At 43.7% G+C, this 22,363-nt stretch overlaps 1 protein-coding gene across 3 annotated transcripts in view; it reads left to right on the forward strand.

Moving 5' to 3' along the window:
• LOC146813715 (uncharacterized) overlaps nucleotides 1–22,094 on the forward strand; it is a 121,721-nt gene extending 99,627 nt beyond the window's left edge. For 2 of the 3 annotated variants that reach the window (XM_085610209.1, XM_085610210.1), the window contains exon 5: nucleotides 15,694–22,094. In XM_085610209.1, coding sequence (XP_085466335.1) covers nucleotides 16,656–18,671 — 2,016 coding nt within the window. In that variant the 5' untranslated portion in view covers nucleotides 15,694–16,655 and the 3' untranslated portion in view covers nucleotides 18,672–22,094. Of the gene's footprint in view, nucleotides 1–10,881; nucleotides 13,742–15,693 lie in introns of those variants that run through there. The other variant, XR_014962890.1, reaches the window with a different exon arrangement.
• Nucleotides 22,095–22,363: the final 269 nt, after the last annotated feature.

The following is a 22,363-nucleotide window of genomic DNA, read 5'->3' on the forward strand; positions in this document are numbered from 1 at the left end:
CTCAGCATGCTGCACAGCAGCCACACTTCTCTACTGCACAGCTTAGAAACCTTGGCAAAGTCAATAGCTCTACCTAAACACTTATAAGACCCCCCCAATGCATAGCCAATAGGTCTCGCCTTTAGGACATTATAAGTGTTGCATGGCTAAACACTTATAAGGTCCCAAAAGCGAGACCTATTTGGCTATGCCAATGCTTGTTTATTTTTCTGTCTAGTCTCATTATGCTGTAGTTTGGGGGAACAAGTAGATCGATGCAAGGCGATGAAGTTTCGGTGAGCCAAGATTCCGTTCGTACCGCTACGTCAATTTCTTGGTTTAAAATGAGATTGGCAATGTCAGAGGCATGCTTCACTGCTGATCGGCATTAAAGCAGAAGACCTAGGAGCGGTTTCAAGGAGTTCTCAGGATTTGAGTCATGATTGGATGAGGTTAGCAGAACTTTCTTCAGGTTATCGATGTTTAGCTTTCTATTTTTTAGGATGGAATTTCTATTCACGTTGAGTTTGACCATTCCAATTTTGTTTTCGCCTCCCAAGTCTGGGTGACTAGAGGCCTCAGTGATGATTCGTCGGATAGTAGTAATGGGAAAGTTTCTTCTTCTGATAGATACTTTAGTTGTTGACGCAGGCGATACGGCCTCTTTGACAGCGGCACGGCTGTAAGGATAGGGTGGCTTTGTAGATTGCATACAGAACTCTGAATGAGCTTGATTTTTGTAATAGATTCTTCTGTACAGTGTAAGATGCTCTTCATTTTAAGAATAGCCCTTTGAATGCTGTTGGTTTAGAGTCTCAGTGCTTTAAGCTTTGTTTGAGTTGCCGATGATGTATGAATGGCGACCTTTGTGGCGACAAAATATTGTGTTTAAAGGTTTTAGCTGCAACCCTGGAGAGGTTGGGGGGGGATATAAGATAGTGAAGGAGCTTTTGCCTGCTGTTTTTAGGCATGATGATCCTGCCATGTTGGTGGAATGCGCTTTCGCCAGTTTATAAGACAGTTACTTTCCCCTTCCAATTCCAGACCTAATGCTAAGGTCTTCTTCACTCCCACCAGAAAGATCGACTTGCTGCCTCTCCTCAATTCTCCATCTATGACACTCCACTCTCTTCTCACATTCCAAAGTCCTGTTTCTGCTCAGACAGTTCCCTAAAGTTCATTCACCCTTTGACCGCATGTCCAGCCATGACTCCAGCAGTTTTTCTTCCTCCGTTGCCTCTGATCATTCCTTTTCATGCAAGGAATTTCCTCTTACGTATGAAACTGATAATTGTGTGGCATCGACTTCCTACTTTCCAATGGCAACCTCGAGTTTGTTGCAAAGTATTTTTGTCCTGGCAAGTCCTCCACCCAGAAATTAAAATCTCTTAAAACTTTCTATCAACCTGCTGATATGGGAGTTGCCCTCTCGCCTCCCTTCAATAGAAGATTTGCGGCTGCTGGACAATGGTCTTTTCTCAACACAAAGGATAGACTCCAAGATGTGGAATGAGAGGCACTAACTTTCTCAACTGTAAAATGTTTCTCCACTCCCTTCAAGGAATTTGAAGCAAAGGCTACAACCCTTTCTTCCCCCTTTACCACTTACGAGAGGACTGCACCCAGTCCTTTCAGGTTAAAGTCCATAGTCAATCTGCACATAAAGAAAGTCATAGGTTAGGTATCTTCTTATTTATCTTGTACTTTAAATAACTGAGACCAATCTGACGCCCATCTGACCACTCGTACGTGGAACCTTTCTTCAAGTTAAAATGTTTTCTCTAGACAACACTTGCAAAATTCTGGAGTTTCGAATAGTATTCTGCCAGTCAAGGAATAATCTCACCATGACATAAAGCCCATAAGGCCAGACTCCATCTTTAGCAGGCCGAGACTCTGTTTTCTCATTTCTACAGATTTATTGACATGCCTGCCTTTGACGCGGGTGTTGTCTGTCCTTCTCTTTCCAAGAACTTGGGAAAGTTTGAAGTCACTCAGACAATAACATTGATAAAACACTTCATGCGACACAAGTATGAGACCAGTTCCTTGTTATCGTTATCTCAAGAACAAACCAGAATAATAACCAAAACAGTGTGATATCATATTATAGGGCCATATGTACTAAACCTTTTTTGAGGTCTTAAACGTCCCAATTCACAAAATCGGGTAGTTTGCGACGGCAAAAAAGGTTTTTAAAATGTACAAAAAGCAAACTGCGCTCCGGAAACCTGTTATTGAATCAGTTTGGATTTGCAAATCCAGTATTTGAATGGGAAGTGTTTAGGGCGTCCTTCCTAATACCGATTTGCAGCTGTATGTAAGAATATTTTGTGACCAGTTAACGGTCATAAAGAACAAGCTACTTACCTTCGGTAACGATATATCTGTAAGAAACATTAGTTTGTTATAGATTCCTTACCTTAGAATTACCCCCAGGTGGCAGACTGGACCCGGAGAGTTTTCGTCAGCAGTTCGTCTGCGCGTCGGAAGGTGTCCTCGGTCGGCTCCGCGTCTGGCATCGTGGTCACCGGGATGTCACAGCAGCTACTTAGACGCCGCCCTCGCACGCTGACGTCAGTTCTGTACACGGCTTTCCACGCCAGAAACGCAGAGCCATGCAAGACACTGACCACTGGTGCACAAATACTAGGGCCCTGAAAGGGAATTATTTAGCCCTAGAAATCTGTTTGCAGAACAGGGAGGATGGGTGGGGCGGTAAGGAATCTATAACTAACTAATGTTTCTTACAGATATATCGTTACTGAAGGTAACTTGTTCATCTGAAAGAAACACGTTGGTTATAGATTCCTTACCTTAGAATAGATACCCCAGCAATACCAACCCCGGTGGTGGGTCTGCGAACCAATCTCACACCAGAAAGTCCTGGAGAACAGAACGGCCAAAGAAGCCGTCTCTCCGGACTGGACTGTCAAGACAGTAATGTTTTGTAAACATGTGCAGCGAGGCCCGCGTAGCTGCTTGATAGAGGTCATGGAGAGGAACGCCTCGTCCTAAAGCAATAGTTGCTGCCGTCGCCCTGGTAGAATGGGCGTGCAGCCCCACTGGGGGGTCCTTCTTTGCCAGAGAATAGCAGGCCTTAATACACAAAATGACCCATCGGGAGATAGTCCGTTTGTGTACTGCCCGACCTTCCTTTACACCCACGTACCCAATAAAGTGCTGATCATCCACCCGGAACTGTTTGGTGCGATCCAGATAGAAGGAAAGCGCACGTTTTGGGTCCAGACGGGGGAGCCTCTCCTCCTCTTTCGAAGGATGTGGAGGCAGAAAGAAGGTGGGCAAAGTGATGGTCTGCCCGATGTGGAAGGCAGAGACAACCTTGGGCAAGAAGGATGGACGAGTCCTGAGGACCACTTTGTTCGGATGGACAGATCAGAAAGGAGGCTTAGAAGAAAGAGCCTGGAGCTCACTCACTCTCCTGGCAGAGGTGATGGCAACCGGGAAAGCAGTCTAGAGCGTAAGAAGCCTCCAGGGACAGTTGTGAAGCGGCTCAAAGGGAGCGCACATTAAATAGGTTAAAACTAGATTCAAGTCCCACTGAGGCATAATGAAAGGAATAGGAGGAAAAAGGTGAGTTATGCCTTTCAGAAAACGATTTACAATTGGGGACTTGAAAAGAGAAGGCTGATATGGAAGCTGAAGGAATGCAGAGATGGCTGAGAGATAGCCCTTGATAGTGCCCAGAGCAGAGCCCTGCTGGGCCAAAGAAAGTAGGAACAAAAGAACCTCAGAAAGAGGGGCAGAGAGGGGATCCACAGCCTTTGCTGTGCACCATGCCACAAATTTGTTCCACCGGCAGGCGTATACTGTCTTGGTGGAGGGATGCCTGGCTGCCAAGATTACATCACAAGCTTCGGGAGGCAGGTCGAAAGACGTCCACTGCCGCCGCTCAATCTCCACGCAAGGAGGTGGAGACTGACAGGTTCGGGTGGAGGCCCGTCCCCTGCTGCTTCGACAGAAGATCCTCCCAAAGGGGCAGGCGAGTTGGAGGATCGATGGCCATCTTGAGCAGCTCGGGGTACCAGACTCTTCGTGCCACAATCCGGAGCCACAAGAATGACTTTGGCCCTGTCGCGCCTGATCTTCTTCTGCACTCTGGGCAGAAGTGGTATAGGTGGAAAGGCGTACAACAGACTGCAACTCCACTCGTGACGAAAAGCGTCACTGAGCGAGTGCCGCCTTGGGAATTCCAACGCGCAGAACTGCTGACATTGCGCGTTCTCTTTGGTGGCAAATAGATTTTACAAAGGCTCTACCCATTGTCGAAAGAGACCTTGCACCACCTCCGAGTTCAGACGCCATTCGTGATCCATCATGCACCTGTGGCTGAGTTCGTCCGCCCTGGCGTTCAGTGAACCTGCCAGGTGTTGAACCACCAGGGATATTCCCTGATGTTCCAGCCATGTCCAGAGGCGGAGGGCCTCTTGACATAGGGTCCACAACCCCACCCCGCCCTGTTTGTTGCAGTACCACATGGAGGTGGTGTTATCCGTGAACACCTGCACTACTCTTCCCCGGACAGATGGAAGGACTGCCTTGAGTGCAAGACGGATCGCCCAGAGCTCCCGATGGTTGATATGGATCACAGACTCTGCCGGAGACCAGAGGCCTCTGATCTCCACCTCTCCCATGTGGCCTCCCCATCCCGGAAGGGATGTGTATGTCACCATTGTGTAATCTGGTTAGGGAAGGGAGAGGGGTCTGCCGTTGACCCAATCCTGGTTCGTGAGCCACCACTGCAACTGTCGTGCAGTGCCCTCCGAGATCTGGATGCAATCGGACAGATTCGCCTGATGCTGCGCCCGCTGGAACTTCAGGTCCCACTGCAGAGCCCGCATATGCCACCTGCCATGATCGACCAGCAGGATGCAGGAGGCCATGAGGCCCAGCAGCCTCAGGGTCAGCCGGACCGAAACCCGTAATAGAGGCTGAAAGATCAGAATCATAGCCCGAATGTCCCGGACTCGCTGTTTGGGAGGATTGACCCGAAACTGCGTCATGTCCAGAACCGCTCCGATGAAGAGGAGCTTCTGAGAGGGAATAAGGTGTGACTTTGGCACATTGATGGAGAACCACAGCGAATGCAGGTCGGCTGGCCGTAGTCTGGAGGTGGGAGACAACTGCCTGGGGCGAGCCCGCCTTCAACAGCCAGTCATTGAGATAGAAACCCCTGATCTGCGCAGATGAACTGCGACCACTGCCATCACTTTCATGAACACCCGAGGGGCGCTGGTAAGGCCAAAGGGGAGCAAGGTGAACTGAAAATGCTCGTGGCCTACCGTGAACCTCAGGTAATGCCGGTGAGCCGGCAGGACATGGATGTTAAAGTAAGCGTCCTGCATGTTCAATGCTACCATCCAGTCTTCCGGGTCAAGGGCAGACAGGACCTGAGCAAGCGTCAACATGTTGAACTTCTCCTTCCGGATGAAGCGGTTGATGTTCCTGAAATCCAAGATAGGACGCAGGCCCTTGTCCTTCTTGGGCACCAGAAAGTAGTGGGAGTAGCAACCACGACCTACTTCTGGGGCAGGAACGTGCTTGATGGCTCCCTTGGCCAAGAGAGCCGCAACTTCCTGTTGGAGAAGTGCCAGGTGGTCCTCCGACATACGGTGGTATTTCGGTGGCATGGCAGGAGGGGTATCCTCGAAGGGTAGGGAGTAGCCCCTTCGGACTATCAGCAAAACCCACCTGTCCAACGTGATGGTGTGCCAGTGGGGGAGGTGGCATGGCAGGAGGGGTATCCTCGAAGGGTAGGGAGTAGCCCCTTCGGACTATCAGCAAAACCCACCTGTCCAACGTGATGGTGTGCCAGTGGGGGAGGTAATGGCGAATCCTGCCACCCACTGACGTTTGATGGGCCTGAAATGTTGGACCACGAAGGTTTAGAGGCTGCTGCAGAAGGGGGGTTGGTGGACTGACCCGTCCTCTGGCCCCCTGAACCACTGCAGTGGTTCCCACCTCCTCGGGAAGCCTGGGCAGCTTACTGCGGCCTGTGGCTCTGTGCAGGACGTAGTGGGGCACCCCTTCTGTAGCCACGAACGGGGCGAAAAGCAGACTGCGCTGGATGGCTGGAGAGGCCTGAGGACTTGGCCGTATCCCGTGAGTCCGTGAAACGCACTAAAGCGTTGTTTGCTTTTTCACCAAAAAGGCGACGGCCATCAAAGGACATTTTCATGAGGGTATTCTGGACATCACCTGAAAAGCCAGTGGATCTCATCCAGGCGTAGCGCCGAAGGGCTACCGACGTGGAAATCGCTCTGCCCACAGAGTTTGCGGTGTCCAGCCCACACCGGATGGTAAACTTGGCCGCATCCCTCCCGGCGGCAACAGCCTGGGAGTGCACTGTCCGGGCCTCCTCCGGACACTGAGGCAGCACCTGCGCAACCGTATCCCACACAGAGTGGGGGATAACGGCCCAATAGATAGGCAGTGTTTACCGACTGCAGTCCAAAGCTGGCGGAAGAAACTTTTTTCTTTCCAAGGTGGTCCAGCTTTTTGGATTTTCGTTCCGGCGGAGCGGTTGGGTACACACTCTTGGAATTGGAGGCTTGGACTACCAAGCTCTCAGGGTTAGGTTGTTGGGAGAAGAAAGTGGGGTCACCCGCAGCCGGGCGGTGGCGTCGGGCGATCATCCTGTCCATGGGAGCCCCCGTTTTGGGCCTGGACCAGGTGCCCAAAAGGATGTCTGTAAGTGCATCATTAAAAGGCAACAGGGGCTCCGAAGAGCTTGCTGACCGGCTGTAGTACTCCCGTTAGGAGGTGAGTCCTAACCGCCACAGTAGGGAGCTTAAGGTTGAGAGCCTTGGCCGCCCTACGTAACACCACTGCATATGATGCTCCCTCCTCCATAGCCACGGTAGGAGGAGACCACATGCCAAGATCTGGGGATGTGTCCAACCCACTGACATCCCCTAGTTCCTAGTTCAGGTGACCCCCCCTCCCAGTCCTCCTCATCTTCTGGGGTCCAATTCCCATGATAAGGAACCCCCGGAATGAATAGGGGCACAAAAGCCTCACTCGGCGCCGGGTCCGACATCGGGCGATGCCAGTCTGGCTCTGAATCTACACCAGAAAGGAGGCCAGGGTCGACGTCTATCGGCCGACCAACGAGGGTCCAGGAACTCGAACGGCGCGGAGCCGCCTGCCGGCGCTCCAGAAGCTTTCTAGACCGCTCCCGCAAAGTCTCCGGAGCCAGGGCCCGGCAGTCGGAGCACGACTTGGGGTCGTGGTCGCGTTCCAGGCAAAAGAGGCACACACGGTGCAGATCCGTCACCGACATCAGTCGGGGACAGGAACTGCAAGCTTTAAAACCGGGCATCCCTGACGTGCACCAGGAGTCAATAGACTCAAAAAGACGACGTCGACAATAGTCACTCAAAAAGGTACCACTCTCTCCGGATCTGCGCTGGCTGGCGCGGACAAAGAAAGAACTGACATCAGCGCGCGAGGGCGGTGTCTAAGTAGCTGCCGCGACGTCATCCCTGCGACCACGACGACGGATGCGGAGCCAACCGACGCCACCTTCCGACGCTCAGAGGTACTGCTGACAATCTTTCCAGATCCAGTCTGACGCCTGGGGGTAATTCTAAGGAAAGGGATATATAACACGTGTTTCTTTCAGATACTTTTAATTTTCACCTGCACCTCAAAGGTGGTGGTGACCACTTGCAAATCAGAAGAGATCCCAATGTGACTCCTCCCACCCCCGAATTAATTTTGATGCAAATATTTTTTAAGGGCAAGCAGTGGACCCACAGACCACTACCTATTTTCAAAAAATGTTACAAACATTTCATTTTTTTTCTTTTCAAACACATCTGTTTTCCTTTAAGGAAGACGGACTGCATTTAAAAAAAAAAAAAAAGATTGTTTTTTTAAAAATCAGTCACTGACATGAGGGGGGGGTCTGCTGATCCCAGCAGGCCACAATGCTTTGATGGCTTCAATTAACTGCAACCGCCCTCATTAATATTCATGAGATAGATCTAGTGTGACCACACTAGGATCCGCTATTTCCAACTTCTCGATTCTTGTACATTAGAACTGGGAAAAACTCCCATCCCTGCCCTGATGGCAATGCTATTAGTGAACTAAGAGGCAAGTCCAGGATCATGTGTACCCTATATGTGGTAGATTCTTATTATACATGGAGTAAATGTTTATTTAATCAAACAACATTTTTTTTTCTACAGCAGAAACCCTGACCTCACACATTTGAAGGTGCACTCACATGTGAAAATGAAAAAGGAAGCTCTGTAAAATGAAATATTTGCCTACATTCACACATTTTGAGACCAGTTTATGGGCCAGGTACATTACAGTTGGGTAGATTATTCAAGTTACTAGACCTGCAGGTCTAGTAACATTTTAAAGATTTTGTGAGGCCTGTTTGCTTCTAATAACACTGCCACCAGCCATTCAGAAGCTTTGATTTCCTGATTTGTTCCCAGTTGCAGTAGCTTATAAAATCCCTCCTCAGTGAGAAAACATAAGGTTTGGTTTGGTTCTCTTATAAGTTTACGAACTTATGGTATTCTTTTTCATCAGAATTCTGTGCTTTAAATTCCTCAACAGGCCTAAACTCTAATCTCTGAAATGTTGTCATCATCTCCTAACTGTGCTGTTTACATGAACATGGCTTGTTCAGGATAATTGCAATTTAGCCTAATTTCCAGATTCCCCCCTGGTGGCGCCAGCCCGATGAATTATCTTTACTCTTGACTATGTACATGTCCCTGGCGTTTCTTTTCCTTAAATGTAATCCTGGCCACAGTATTCACTATCCGATCAATGTTAATGATTCCTAATGCCTCTGGGTTAATGTCAGGAGCCAGTAATTTGATGTTCTCTGAGCCAACTATGTCTTCCCAATTCCTGTCTCCAATTAACAGGAATATGTACTAGCTAGTACGTCCTGTGATATAAGTGGCATCTTTCAATCTTGTGTCTTTTGCTTTCAGTTTTCCTTGCACTGCTTTGTACGGATTAATTATTTGGTAACGTATATGAGCTAAATTTCTCAGACCTGCTAGACTGACCTAACTTTTTTAGTTTTTCTTTGAATCCTGGCAAAAATGCCACTTTGATCTTCGATGTAAAATGTTCTTCTAGCGTTTAACAAACATCTCGTAAATATCTCTGGGCTCACCTTCTTCATTGCCAACTGCCATTTCTTCCAGATAAACATGCCTTCCTTCTATGCCCAGGTGATGCAAAAGTAGACCATACTTTCTTGATGGGGAAAACATTTTCCCCTGCTACAATCAAATTTGAGCCAAACAGGTTCTGTTACCACTTTGAGGGTGCACAGAGCTGCAATCATCTGATAAAAAGTGGGGCAATTGTGTCATGCTGGCAGCAGCAATGCTGTGCACCCATTGTGTCATGATGGTAAAACATTTAACTAAAATAAGTGGTCACTATATCAAATGAACACAAACAATTCACATAAAATATAGTAGTCAGTTCATGAATAAAACATGACAGTACATACTGAATTACTAGTTCAGAATTCTCAGTGAGAGACAAGACTGTGCAACCCCTTTGCTCTGCACTCTGTATTACTCTGTAGTCAAAGGCTATGTGGTCATTTTCTTGCTCTATGTTACCACTTTCGCTCTCTTGTAACAGCTGGCAATGCTGAATTTCATTTCGCCTTTACTCCCTTCATATTTTTTCCTCCTTCAGCAAGGGTATGCAGACGCCGGTACAATCTTTTATCATGGTGATGTCCCCTTTCGTTCACATTGCTTCAGGCGTTTGCTGCAGGTTGGCAGGATGGCATACCTCAAGACAAAATGATGGAGCTACATTCAAGGTTAATTCTCTGTATGATTCCCATGACTGAATTCTTCTTGTAAGTGTAACAATGCATTGTTCTGCCTTCATAAGGAAAATTGAAGTGTGATAGGACCACTAAGTAACTACTAACATCCTCGCGTACAAAAATAATTCCGTCACAGGAATCATACAGAGAATGAACCTGGATGTAGTTCTGCCATTTTGCACATGCTCTGGTCTAGTCTTTTGCCCGCACTGTTCTACAACATGTTGCTGACTTACATTAGAGGCTGGTTGACGTTTGATAATCGGCCACCCTCAGTTTTAACCTCTCATCACCATTTGTTGAAAGCTCTAAAGTAATAAAAGTGCAGAGATAACTTCTTGAGCAAATGGCTTTATTGCCCAAAATGACAATACTATCAGTGTGCAGTCAGCCTCTAGCCAGGCAGCACCTGCCTGGAAGTAATACTCTAACGAACACATTATGGCTTGCGAACATTCATTTTAACATGAAAGTAAAAGATAACCAGTATCATGAATGCTGCAAGTCCACATCCACAGTAAGGCTTCCCACTTTGCAGTGGCAAATCCTTCACTCAAAGAGGATGAGCCTTTCACATGAATAAATTAATGTGGGGGATATTGGTTATTGACATGATTAGTGCTTCGTATTTATTTTGATTTCTCTGTGAATTTGTGCTGTTAGCCCGATTTAATACATCCTTCATGCATCTATTTTAATCCATTGTAGGGGGGGCACAAATGCATTATCTTTCCTTGCAGTCATGAGTGTCCTTACTGGTAAAATATTTTCCAGATTTTCTTAAGCTATGACAAACAATCCTATTGCTTACTTTTATGATTATAACATTCGGAGTTCTTTTTCAGTGTACAAAGAAGTTGATATTCGTAGCATGTATAGGTTGCAGATACACATGCTATGCACAGTCCTGCCATCTAGTGTTGGGCCCAGACTCTGCAAATTGTTCTCAAGGAAGGTGTTTATGGTCGACTTCATGCGCCTGATCCCCTCCTCCTGGAGGTATTGTGCTTCAACGGCTCCTTTGTTAGATTGTTTTTTTTTTCCGCCATTAGGCTCGGACGGACTGCGGCGGAGTTCTACAGTTTTGATGCCCACATGGTCTACAGATAAAGATAAATCAGCAATCGAGGATGAAGACCGACACACTGATCCAGCATGTATTGAAACTGTGTATTAAAAAACACTGACAAGGCAAACTTCCACATTCTCAACAGCCACACTCGTTGACAATGTTAGTCTCACCATGATGGAGTAGAAGGAAAGCCTATGCAGGAAGTGACCTCGGTGTGGTGCGAAATACTGAAATTCTGAAACACACAAGGCCTGTAACCCAGTGGCGGGCGGCACAATTAAAAGTGGTAGGTCTGGGGCGGGACGGGGCATGTCAACAGATAATGTGGTAGCTAAAATTAAATTAAAAAAAAAAAACTTACCTTGCCCTCACTGCATCTCCTACTCAGCGATGAGGCGGCTCAAGCTAAGTGGTTTTATAAATTTTTTTAATTTCATTTTACCTATCCCGTTGTCTGTGGACTTTTCTGTTCTACTATTTAGGCATGCGAAGCTTCGCATTTCTGGGTTCAACCCCGAGGTACAACAACACATTCTCAATATACACTTTGACCGTGGACACCTGTTTGGTCCAGAAGTTGATACTTCAACTAGAGAAAATAAAAAAGGGCACAGAAACCGCTAAGTCAATAGGAACTTTGCAGTCCACCACTCACAAACAGCCTTTTTGCCGCTTCCAAAGTGGGGGGGGGGAGGGCTTCATAATTAATAACCCGCAGGCCCCAAGCTTCCAGAAACAGCAGTAACAATACCACCAACACTCAGGAAGAGGTTACTACAGAGTTATACGCATAAGAAGAGGTCGTGGCACACCCACAAAGCCAGTCAAAACTAGTAAACCGTAACATCCCAACTATTCCCCCCGATCACACATCACCTGTTGGGGGAAGACTACAGCATTACCATCAGCTGTGGCCCACAGTAACAATAGGCCAAGGGGTTCTTAGAAATTGTCAAATAGGGGTGTTGTCTAGAACTCAAAAAAACAACCACCCAATATCCCACCACGAAAACACAAATTCAATCCACAGCTCCTGCATCTGCTAAAAGAAGTAAAAGCGCTAATACAAAAAAGGGGCTATAGAACCAGTTACACACAAACATCAAGGGAAAGGAGTATACTCCCATACTTCCTAATCCCCAAAAAGGACAGAATGCTATGCCCCATCCTAGACTTACGTCCACTAAACTACTACATCCTATCAGTATTCTTTCATATAGTAACATTATATAATGTAATACCACTATTACAGGAAGGCGACTTCATTAGATCTGAAGGATGCATACTTGCACACTGCCAATACCTATGGTTTGTGATAAGTGGATGTCACTATCAGTTCAAAGTACTACCCTTGAGTGTAACAGTCCCATGTGTGTTCACCAAAGATTAGCAGTAGTAACTGCACACCTAAGGAGGGAAAATATACAGGTCTTCCCTTACCTATGCGATTGGCTAAACAAACGTTCCAGCAAACAAGCATGTTGACATGGCATACAAACTACAATCAACCTTTTACACAAACTAGGATTCATAATAAATACAACGAAATCCCATCTGCAACCGCTCCAAATACAACTGTACCGTGGAGTAATACTCGATTCAATAACCAGGAAAGCATATCCCAATCTCCAAAGGGTTCTCAATCTCTACAACCCACTGGCTCTTTTTCAGCAACATCGTCACCTAACAATCAAAATTGTGATGCGGCTATTGGGTATGATGGTTTCTTGCACTGCAATAGTATCACATGCCAGACTGCATATGAGACCCCTTCAGGAGTGCTTAGCGTCACAATGGTCACAAGCGAAGGGCAACATGGAAGACCTAGTGTTTGTTTCACCCAAGGTCCATCAGGCACTACAATAGTGGAACACACAAAACACAACAGGGGAGAGAGCCTTCAGGGACCCAATCCCACAAGTGACAGTAACATCAGATACATCACTCATGGGTTAGGGTACTCACATGGAATACATCACAGTACAGGGTCACTGGTCAGCACAACTTACATTCCATGTCCATGTACCAGAACTGCTAGTCATACAGCTATATCATAACGGGTTCAAGTCAATATGTTTGGGGAAAAAAAACTTCTACGCACAGACAATATGACTGCGATGTATTACATACAGAAACAAGGAGGGGCCCACTCACTGCAGTTTTCACAACTAGCACAAATGATATGAAAGTGTGCCTTCAAACACAATATTCACCTCCTGGCACAATACATATCAGGAGTAGACAATAGTCTAGCGGATCTGCCATGCAAAACACAGCAACAAGTACACGAGTGGGAAGTTCTACAAACATACTTCCAACGGTAGGGGACTCCAACAATCGATCTCTTTGCCACTGCAGGAAATGCAAAATGCCTAAACTACACATCAAGGCATGCACACCTACAATACAAGGGCAATCCAATATGAATGAACTGGTCAGGGACATTTGCATATGCTTTTCTACCTCTCCCACTCCTACCCTATGTGTTCAAGAAACTCAGACAAACATCATTACCATTGATACTTATAGCTCCAACATGGGCGCGAAAGTCATGGTGCATGACCCTGTTTTAGCTGTATATCACAAGAAGCTTCCCAACATACCAAACCTTCTCACACACAGTGGGGTCAGAGCCAGACACCCCAATTCATAACACCTCAATCTTGCAATCTGTCTCCTGGGGTAATAGAATTGTGGTACCTTCATTACCAGCAGAATGTATGGACTTTTTCAAGGAAGCTAGAAGGCCAACAACAAGGGCATATTATGCAGCCAAAATGAAACATTTTGTTCACTACTGTACTGCAAACAAAATAAACCCTTCTTCAGCAACAGAAAAAGAACTAAAATGCAACTTTTTACATCGGCAAAAATCATATATAACTTACATGTCTATATGCCATTGCTGCTTACCTACAAAATAGGAGGCATCAATCTTTTTTGTATTCCAGTCATAAATGCTTTTATAGAGGGACTTAAAAGAGTAATTTCACCAAGTACACCCCCCTGTACCATCATGGAACTTAAACATCGCACAAACCAGGCTAATGTCTACACCCTTGAGCCCATGCACAAATACAAAATACAATTTCTAACATGGAAAGTAGTGTTTCTTGTTGCAATTACATACTATGCAGAGTGTGTGAAATACATTCTTTCACAATAGAAGGACCTTACTTCCAAGTGTTTTAAGACAAAGTTTGACTATGCACAAATCCCAAGTTTCTACCAAAGGTGTATCACCTTTCTGTCTAAATCAGACACTAGACTTATCAGTATTCTTTCTAAAATCATAAACTGTCGCAGAGAGAGCGTTACATACATTAGATGTTAAAAAGATTAACGTATTAGCCTGGAAGGCAGTGATTGCTCCCTCACTTTCCGCATGGAAAAATGGTCTAGACTTTTGTATGGGTCTGGAGATCCCGGTGTTTGAGGCCAGGGGATGTCCCCGGAAGCATTACAAGATATGGAGGCGCTGGGCTGATTATCGGGGCCTGGAACTTGAGCCGCCCCAGTGAGATCGGAGCTGAGATCCAGGGTGACCTCTGAATTTTCAGTTGTTTATTTTTCTTCACCGTGTTGCTTTGATTTGGGATTCATTCATGGTCCTTGGGCAGGATAAGTGTCCCTGGTTGATGAGGTCTTATGTTGTACAATGGCAACGTTACAAGAGATATGTTGCTCTGGAATAGATGGCAGTGTGTGGGGGTGGGTGGGGTTGTTTATGGGTTTGATTTTATTTGTATTGCCTTCATTTTCTCCTTATTTTTATGAAAAAATGGTCAAATTCAATTTTTGTATCTTGTATGCGGCAGGTGTCTCTGGGGCTCAGAGATCTGCATTATTTGTGATATTTTGGCAAGTATCTGTTTTAAAAAAGCCTTAATTTATTAGGACTAAAGCATTCAGAAAAATACAACAATTATTTGGTTCATTTTTCAAACTCCCGAAAAAGGTAATCCAATATCAAAAGCTGGAATCGCAAGATGGATTGTAAAATGTATAGAAATGTATTACACTAGAGCGGAAAGAACATTACTGACAATGCCAAGGATACATTCTACAAGAAAGAAATCTGCATTAATGGTATTTTTAGGAAACATCCCACTAACAGACATTTTCAAAGCTGCAACATGGTGAAGCCCACACCCATTTATAAAACACTATTGTGTGGTTGTATAAGCCAGACAACAAGCTTTAGTGGAGCAAATGGTTCTCAGAACATTATTACAAAGAAAAAAAACATCTCACACTCAAAGCATCCGCAAGAGGAATACTGCTTTACAGTCTATGCATAACGTGTATCAGCAGCCAACACATGCTTCCAATGGAGTATGTTACTTACCCTGTAAGCATCTATTCGTAGCGTGTAGGGATGCAGATTCACATGCACTCTCCCGCCTCCCCAGCAGGTATTAGACGGTGGAACAAATACACAATAATATACAGCATGTTCAATAGCATACAACTAACTTAGCAGTCTATATCCTCACTTCCTATGGTGGGGAAAAACACTACAATCTAACAAAGGAGCCGTTGAACATGTGCAATACCTCCAGGAGAAGGGGATTTGACACACAACTTCAACCATTAACACTTTCTTCGAGAAAACAACTTGTAGAGTCTGGGCCAACACCAGATGCACGAGTGTGCATAGCATGTGAATCTGCAGCACTTTATGGGATGACTAGATGCCCACAGGGTGACAAACGCCTTCCTCATGAACTAGCCTTTTGCCAGGAAGTAGAGCTATGAAAGCACTGCCTAATGCATGTTATTTCATTTACAGCTAAAGTCCTAGAAAACATGTTCTTGGGCACAAGGGCATCAGAACATAACTTGAAGAAACGAAATCTGGAAAAAATGTGAAGGCTGAACTTGTAGACATTGATTCATGGAAGAGGATTTTTCTGTATTATTGATGTGAAAAATGTTTCAGATGTAAAGAAACTACTCTTTTGAATATCATCGAACTCTTACAAATCAAGGGCTTTATATATACTAAGAAAGACATTTTATCTATTAAGGGAACTTTAAACCATTATAAAAGTTACACATGAGACAGGACACAGTGCTAAATGTGACGCCTGTATAAATAAGTGACATTAATTTCAAGGATGTTTATAGTCCTTGTTTGAATGTGAAAAGCCTTCTCTACAAATGAATCCCCAACAATGTATCAAAAAAATCAATGTAAGCAATACTACCCGTGAAACATATGAGCTGTTAAAACATATCTATTAGATTTCTCCTTTGAGTCATCAATAATATAAGATACAGAGCAATTGTGCTAGTATTATAGCTGTGACAAAACAGTGTGCCACTAGGCTTTCAGCACCAATGTATATTTAATTTTACATCGGAGAGTTTGAGAAATTATGTACTGTACCGATTGTGACAAAGCCCATAGAATATAGGAGTATTCAGAAGGTGTGCTGATAATTACATGTACGCTAAAAACAAAACCGAGACACAGAAATTGTGAAACTAAGCCAAATAGTGTTCAGACACAGTTCTTTGATGAGTGTGTAAAGCTCCTTCCCAATAAGGGCACAGCATCAGAAAATCCACTTACCACTCATTGATGTAATTTTCACATACTAATAATATTAATAAAAAAGTCTGAGTAGGAATTCTCCATTAGTCCATCAGAAAGTCCCTGTAAAGAGAAACCATATTAATTTTATAATTGTGGCTAATCTTCATTTCAACATAATTTTAGATTTTTTCTTTAAAGGAAACATCCTTACAATGGAAACCCTTACGAAAGGTGACAAGACCCCCATTACGAATGAACATCCTGCTTTCCATCAGAAAGTCCAAGGGAAAAAATATAATCGTAATGAATGCAGCCGGTCTTTTAATAGAAAAGTAATTTTAATGGCACACCAGAGAACCCATATGGTTAACCAAACATATAAATGCATTGACTGTGACAAGACCTTCATTACAAAGGGGAAACTCATTTTACATCAAAGAAGCCACACTGGAAAAACATTATTTAAATGTACTGAATGCCACAAAGCTTTTAGTAGAAATGATTCACTAATTGAGCACCAGAGACTACATACTGGTGAAAAACAATATAAATGTACAGAATGTTACAAGGCTTTTAGTTCAAAAAGTTCACTAATAATGCACCAGAAAATCCATACTGGTGAAAAACCATATAAATGTACTGAATGTTACAAGGCTTTTAGTAAAAAAAGTTCACTAATAATACACCAGAAAATCCATACTGGTGAAAAACCATATAAATGTACTGAATGTGGCAAGACGTTTCTATTAAAGCAACACCTAACGCTACACTGGGGAACCCACTCGGGGGAAAACCCCTATAAATGTACTGAATGTAATAAGACTTTCATGACCAAGCAAAGGCTTTTGCAACATTATGCAGTTCATACTGGTGAAAAACCATATAAATGCACTCAATGTGAAAAGGCATACAGGTCAAAGAGAGAGCTAATGCTACATAAGAGCGTCCACAGTGGGGAAAGACCATATAAATGCACTGAATGTGACAAGACATTCAAAACAAAGCCAGAGTTAATGAAACATAAAAAGATCCACAGTGAGAAAAAAGCCTTTGAATGTACTGAATGTACGACGGCTTTCATGACAAAGGGAGCTCTGATAGTGCATCAGATGATCCATACTGGGGAAAGACCATATGAATGTACTAAATGTGATAAAGCATTCATAGCAAAATACCGGCTAGTGCTACATCAGAGAACGCACACCGGGGACACGCCGTATAAATGTACTGAATGTACCAAGGCATATTTTCGAAAGGCAAGTCTAATTCGACATCAGGTTCACCACACTGGCGAAAGACCATATCAATGTACCAAATGCAACAAAGCTTTCATAGCAAAGTTTGAGCTAATGAGGCATGTGAGAATCCACTCTGGTGAAAAACCATATAAGTGTCCTGAATGTGACAAGGCTTTTAGAATAAAAGGAGAGCTAATACTACATCAGAGAACCCACACTGGGGAAAAACCATATACATGTACTGAATGTGAAAAGGCCTTTAGCAGAAAGAGAAAACTAATGCAACATCGTCGGCTACACACTATTGAAAAGCCATATAAATGTATTAAATGTAATAAAGCTTTCAAAATACATGAATATCTACTAGCACATCAACGATCCCACTCAGGTGAAAGACCATATAAGTGTACTGAGTGTGAGCAGGGCTTTATGACAAAAACCGAGATGACTCCGCATCTGCGAATCCACACAGGTGAAAAACCATATGAATGTACTGAATGCCTCAAGGCTTTCAGGGTAAAAGGAGCACTAATACAACATCAGAGAATCCACACTGGTGAGAGGCCATATAAATGTTCTGAATGTGATAAGACTTTCAAAGCCTTGCCAAATCTATTAATACATCAAAAAACCCACACTGGTGAAAAACCACATAAATGCACTGAATGTGACAAAGCATTCAACAGAAACAGTCAGCTAACAATACATCATAGAACCCATACTGGTGAAACACCATACGCATGTACTGAATGTAATAAGGCTTTCAAGAGCAGGGCAGTACTAATATCGCATCTCAGAACCCACAGTGAGGACAGACCACATAAATGTACTGAATGTGACAAGGATTTCAAGAGAAAAGAAGAGCTAATGTTACACCACAAAACACACACTGGAGAAAGACCATATGAATGTTCCGAATGTGACAAGGCATTCAGCAGAAAGAATCCGCTAATATTGCATCAGAGAACCCATACTGGTGAAAAACCATAAACATGAACTGAATGTGACAAGTCTTTCAAGAGAAAGCCAGCGCTAATGTTCCATCTCAGAAACCATTCTACATTTTATGTGGTCTTTCCTCTGAAAGACCACATAAAAGTACTGAATGTTAATAGGATATCAAAGTAAAAAAGGGCCAATGTTGCACCACAAAATCTACCCTGGAGAAAGACCATATAATGTTCTGACCATGACAAGGCTTTCAAAAGAAAGTGTGGCAGGCGGTTTCTGTAAATGCAAGAGATTCTCACTGTGCTGTCGGACTTCTATAAATGTGGCCGGCGGAGTACACTTGCCATGGTGGGAGTAAAGTACTCCACTATGACGATGGTACTAACACCATTTTCCAGCATTTGAATCAGGCCCCAAGCTCCATGGAAGAACTGTAGCATGCTACAGGCCCCATTACTCCGATGGCCGTCCCTATGCTCACCTCCCTCCCTGTACGTTATCCTCCGACCCACAAGGCTTCCTCATGTCAACTAACATCATCCTCCCATCACCACCCGGGTCCTTCCTTGGTTACTTCTTTATAAAGTTAACACGTCCCTCCATCCTAGCCTTCCATGCTAGTTGGCGGAGCCTCTACATGACATCCTCCATTGGGTCCCATCATCCTACCAGGACGCACAAGGAAACTTCACACCAAGATATTGCATCATGTAGTAACAAGCAAGTCACAGATTCCTCTTCCTCACTCCACTATAAGCCAGTATTTTCCTCTCTTCAGCGCTTATAATGGACAAATTAAAATACAGGCATTTTCATGTTCATTGTTATTATTTCCAATATTCTGATAATGAAATCACCCAAACATGTATACGGTCACTTTATCTACTGAACCTGTAATGTACCTGATGGATGCCACTTGTTTTCTTCTTCACCCTGTTGTAACAACCGATGTCCAAGCTCAACAAAACCCAAAGAAATTGTTTGGAAAAAAAATCAGGCCCCAAGTTGTTATTAAAAAGATGTATTTCATTTATTGAGGATTATACATGTGTCAATCATTTTACATCCCTTTCATGCACATCAATTACTTCAATGGACTTGGTCAATGAACCTAAAGATTGTGTTTGAAATTTTTTCTTAAAACTCAAAATCTCAATGTATTTTCGGCCATCCTGGTCCTACATAAGGGGATTATTTGATCATTCAGTACTGCAAAAAAGTAAACGGACATCAGTGCTGATAAAAAGGGGGAATCAGCAGCATTCCAAATGAGGGTCACAACAGGAATCAGTAAAATATCATGGTGTGGCTAAAGGGTGTGAATTAGCAGAGGAAATAGAATCTCACTCACCAGAGAGATTCAGTCAGTGGTTTAAAAATGTTAGTCACAGGGTAATGTTTTAAACTAAACAAAAAGCACTGAAATTCACCAGCTATAATTATCTCAATCAACTATCACTCATGCGTTAAAGTAAATATAACTTGCGCCCACACCATGCACAGTTTTGTCAGCAATGATTTCATTTCAAATGTTGCAGTGATGATATAAATGATGTTATAGATTATGTAATGAGTTATGTAATGTGTGTAATTAGCTTTGCATGGCGAGTGCCCGTATTATATTTACCTTAGGGCACTAGTAATAGTTACTTGAGATAGCTTTAACTGATTATTTCAGTGGGATTTGCCACTGCAAATCACTGCAGACACGGAGGCCCAGGCCCTATTTAAATATATTTCTTCTCTCTGGCGAGAGACAGCAAGGCCTCTGTGACTCCTGTGGGAATCTGGGAGTTGCATTTTGGGACCCCCACTCCATTCTCTGCCCCCCCCCCCCCCCCCCTCTCATTTGACAGATCACACTGAACCTTTCCAGAACGGAGCTGAGGGGAAAAAAAACACTTTTTTGGAAAGTTTTGTAAAAATTCATCAAATGGCACCAACGTTTTTAGCAAATCAAAAAATCCATTTCCTATGAAACCTTAATCCTAACTATAACTACAGAGTGGCGACACAAGTATGTTTGTTTGAAAGGAATAAAAAAGGTGAAAAGAGACAGTTGCCTCATTGGTGAGTTGCAGAAAGCTTTAGGATACAAACAGTAAATTAATTATAAGAGAAAATATAGGCGAGTTAATAGGTGGAAAATGGTGGCAGAACACTCATTTTGTGAGGAATCAAATATGGAAATTGTTCATAGCTATCAAGGCAAAAGAAAAGAGCAAGTGAACACTACATTAAGGTATTCGAAAAAGCAAGAAAATCAGTGTCCAAACATTGATGGAGGCTCTTCAACAGCTAATAACAATGGTGTGGCCTCTTCCCATAGATTAAGAATCTGATTTCGTACATCAGCTAGCAAACGTGTAGCACAGGTGTTTGCTGGGGACTAAGAGCTGCACCCCATCTATCATACCAACCAAAAGGCTTTATGGCATACCAACCAAAAGGCTTTATGGCATCCCAACACATCTTGAACTAAAACACATCAGTTAACCAATGATGAATAACCTAAGTATAAAGAGCCAAATACGTTGGGCATCATAGTCCTCTAATTTCTGTTGGCCCAGAGTGTGAGGACGTAGGTGATAAAAGTCTTGGGACACTATAGAACCAGGTGGCATGGGGGTGTTGTGGCAATCCACATCACTGATTCAGATGCGATTTGTGGGATGTCCAGTCAACTTGAGGACACTGTGGGTGATGGTGTCACTTCGCTCAAATCAGGGTTGTAGAGTAGATATTCCTGGAAATCCTCTTGAACAGTGACGTGAGACCGTTGTTTTCTTTCATGTGGGCATGACAACATGAAAGTCGAGTCTTACCAACAATTACTGAAATACGTTTGATGAATGAGTAAACAAGCAAGTTAGTATAGAGCGAGATAATTAGTTGCTCTAAATCAGTGATAATCAGATCATAAAACTCATGTGGGCTGGTATAAATTTAATATAACATTTTAAAAAATGTATTTAAAGAAATGAATTGATTATCAAGGTTTTAAGTATTTTTATCACTGGTTGACACAAACAAATATTGGATGCGTTCTCGTTTCCTTTGATTCATAGGATGTTCTACCTTTGCTCCCTGCTTAGTGAACCCTTACAGGCAATCGATCTCACACCTACATAGCAAATGTCAGTGACCACCTTCTGTGGCTCATTTGTTTGTTACAGAGTCTTCACCATGGAAAACTCTTGTATTAATGATAGGTGATCTCCTGGATAGGTGGTAATGACACTGGTAATGTTCTGCCCTATAACAATACGTGCCAGAGGTCAGTGTATAAACATGTTGGGAGTGATCCTGTATTCATGAAGGAAACGGATACAAAACGATATATGGTAAAAAAAATGTTTAAAATGTGTGTGCATAAAAATCAAGTTTGTCTCAGGATGAAAATCTCTTGTTTTTTAATGTGTCAATGGATTTTACATTGTTGAAGTAAAAACTGAAAATATTCTCTGTCTGATCATTGCTACTCTTTGTTCTGGTTGTTTTTATTTTAAAGAGTTATCAATCCAAAACCTCTCCTTACCGCTCTACCGCACTTCCCTTCCATCCTACATCTTCAACCTTTTCACAAGATGTCAACCCTTTACCTCTCTACCTCCATACTCCTTATCTTTTATGTGTTGTTCCTTTCCCTGTACCATTTTGGCATTGCAATATCTTCCCCTGGTGTTACCTCCCTCTTTAATTGTGGTGTCTTCCCCCAGCACTTCACTGTT

The sequence above is a fragment of the Triturus cristatus genome, chromosome 6 (assembly GCF_964204655.1).
Source record: "Triturus cristatus chromosome 6, aTriCri1.1, whole genome shotgun sequence".
NCBI lineage: Eukaryota > Metazoa > Chordata > Amphibia > Caudata > Salamandridae > Triturus > Triturus cristatus.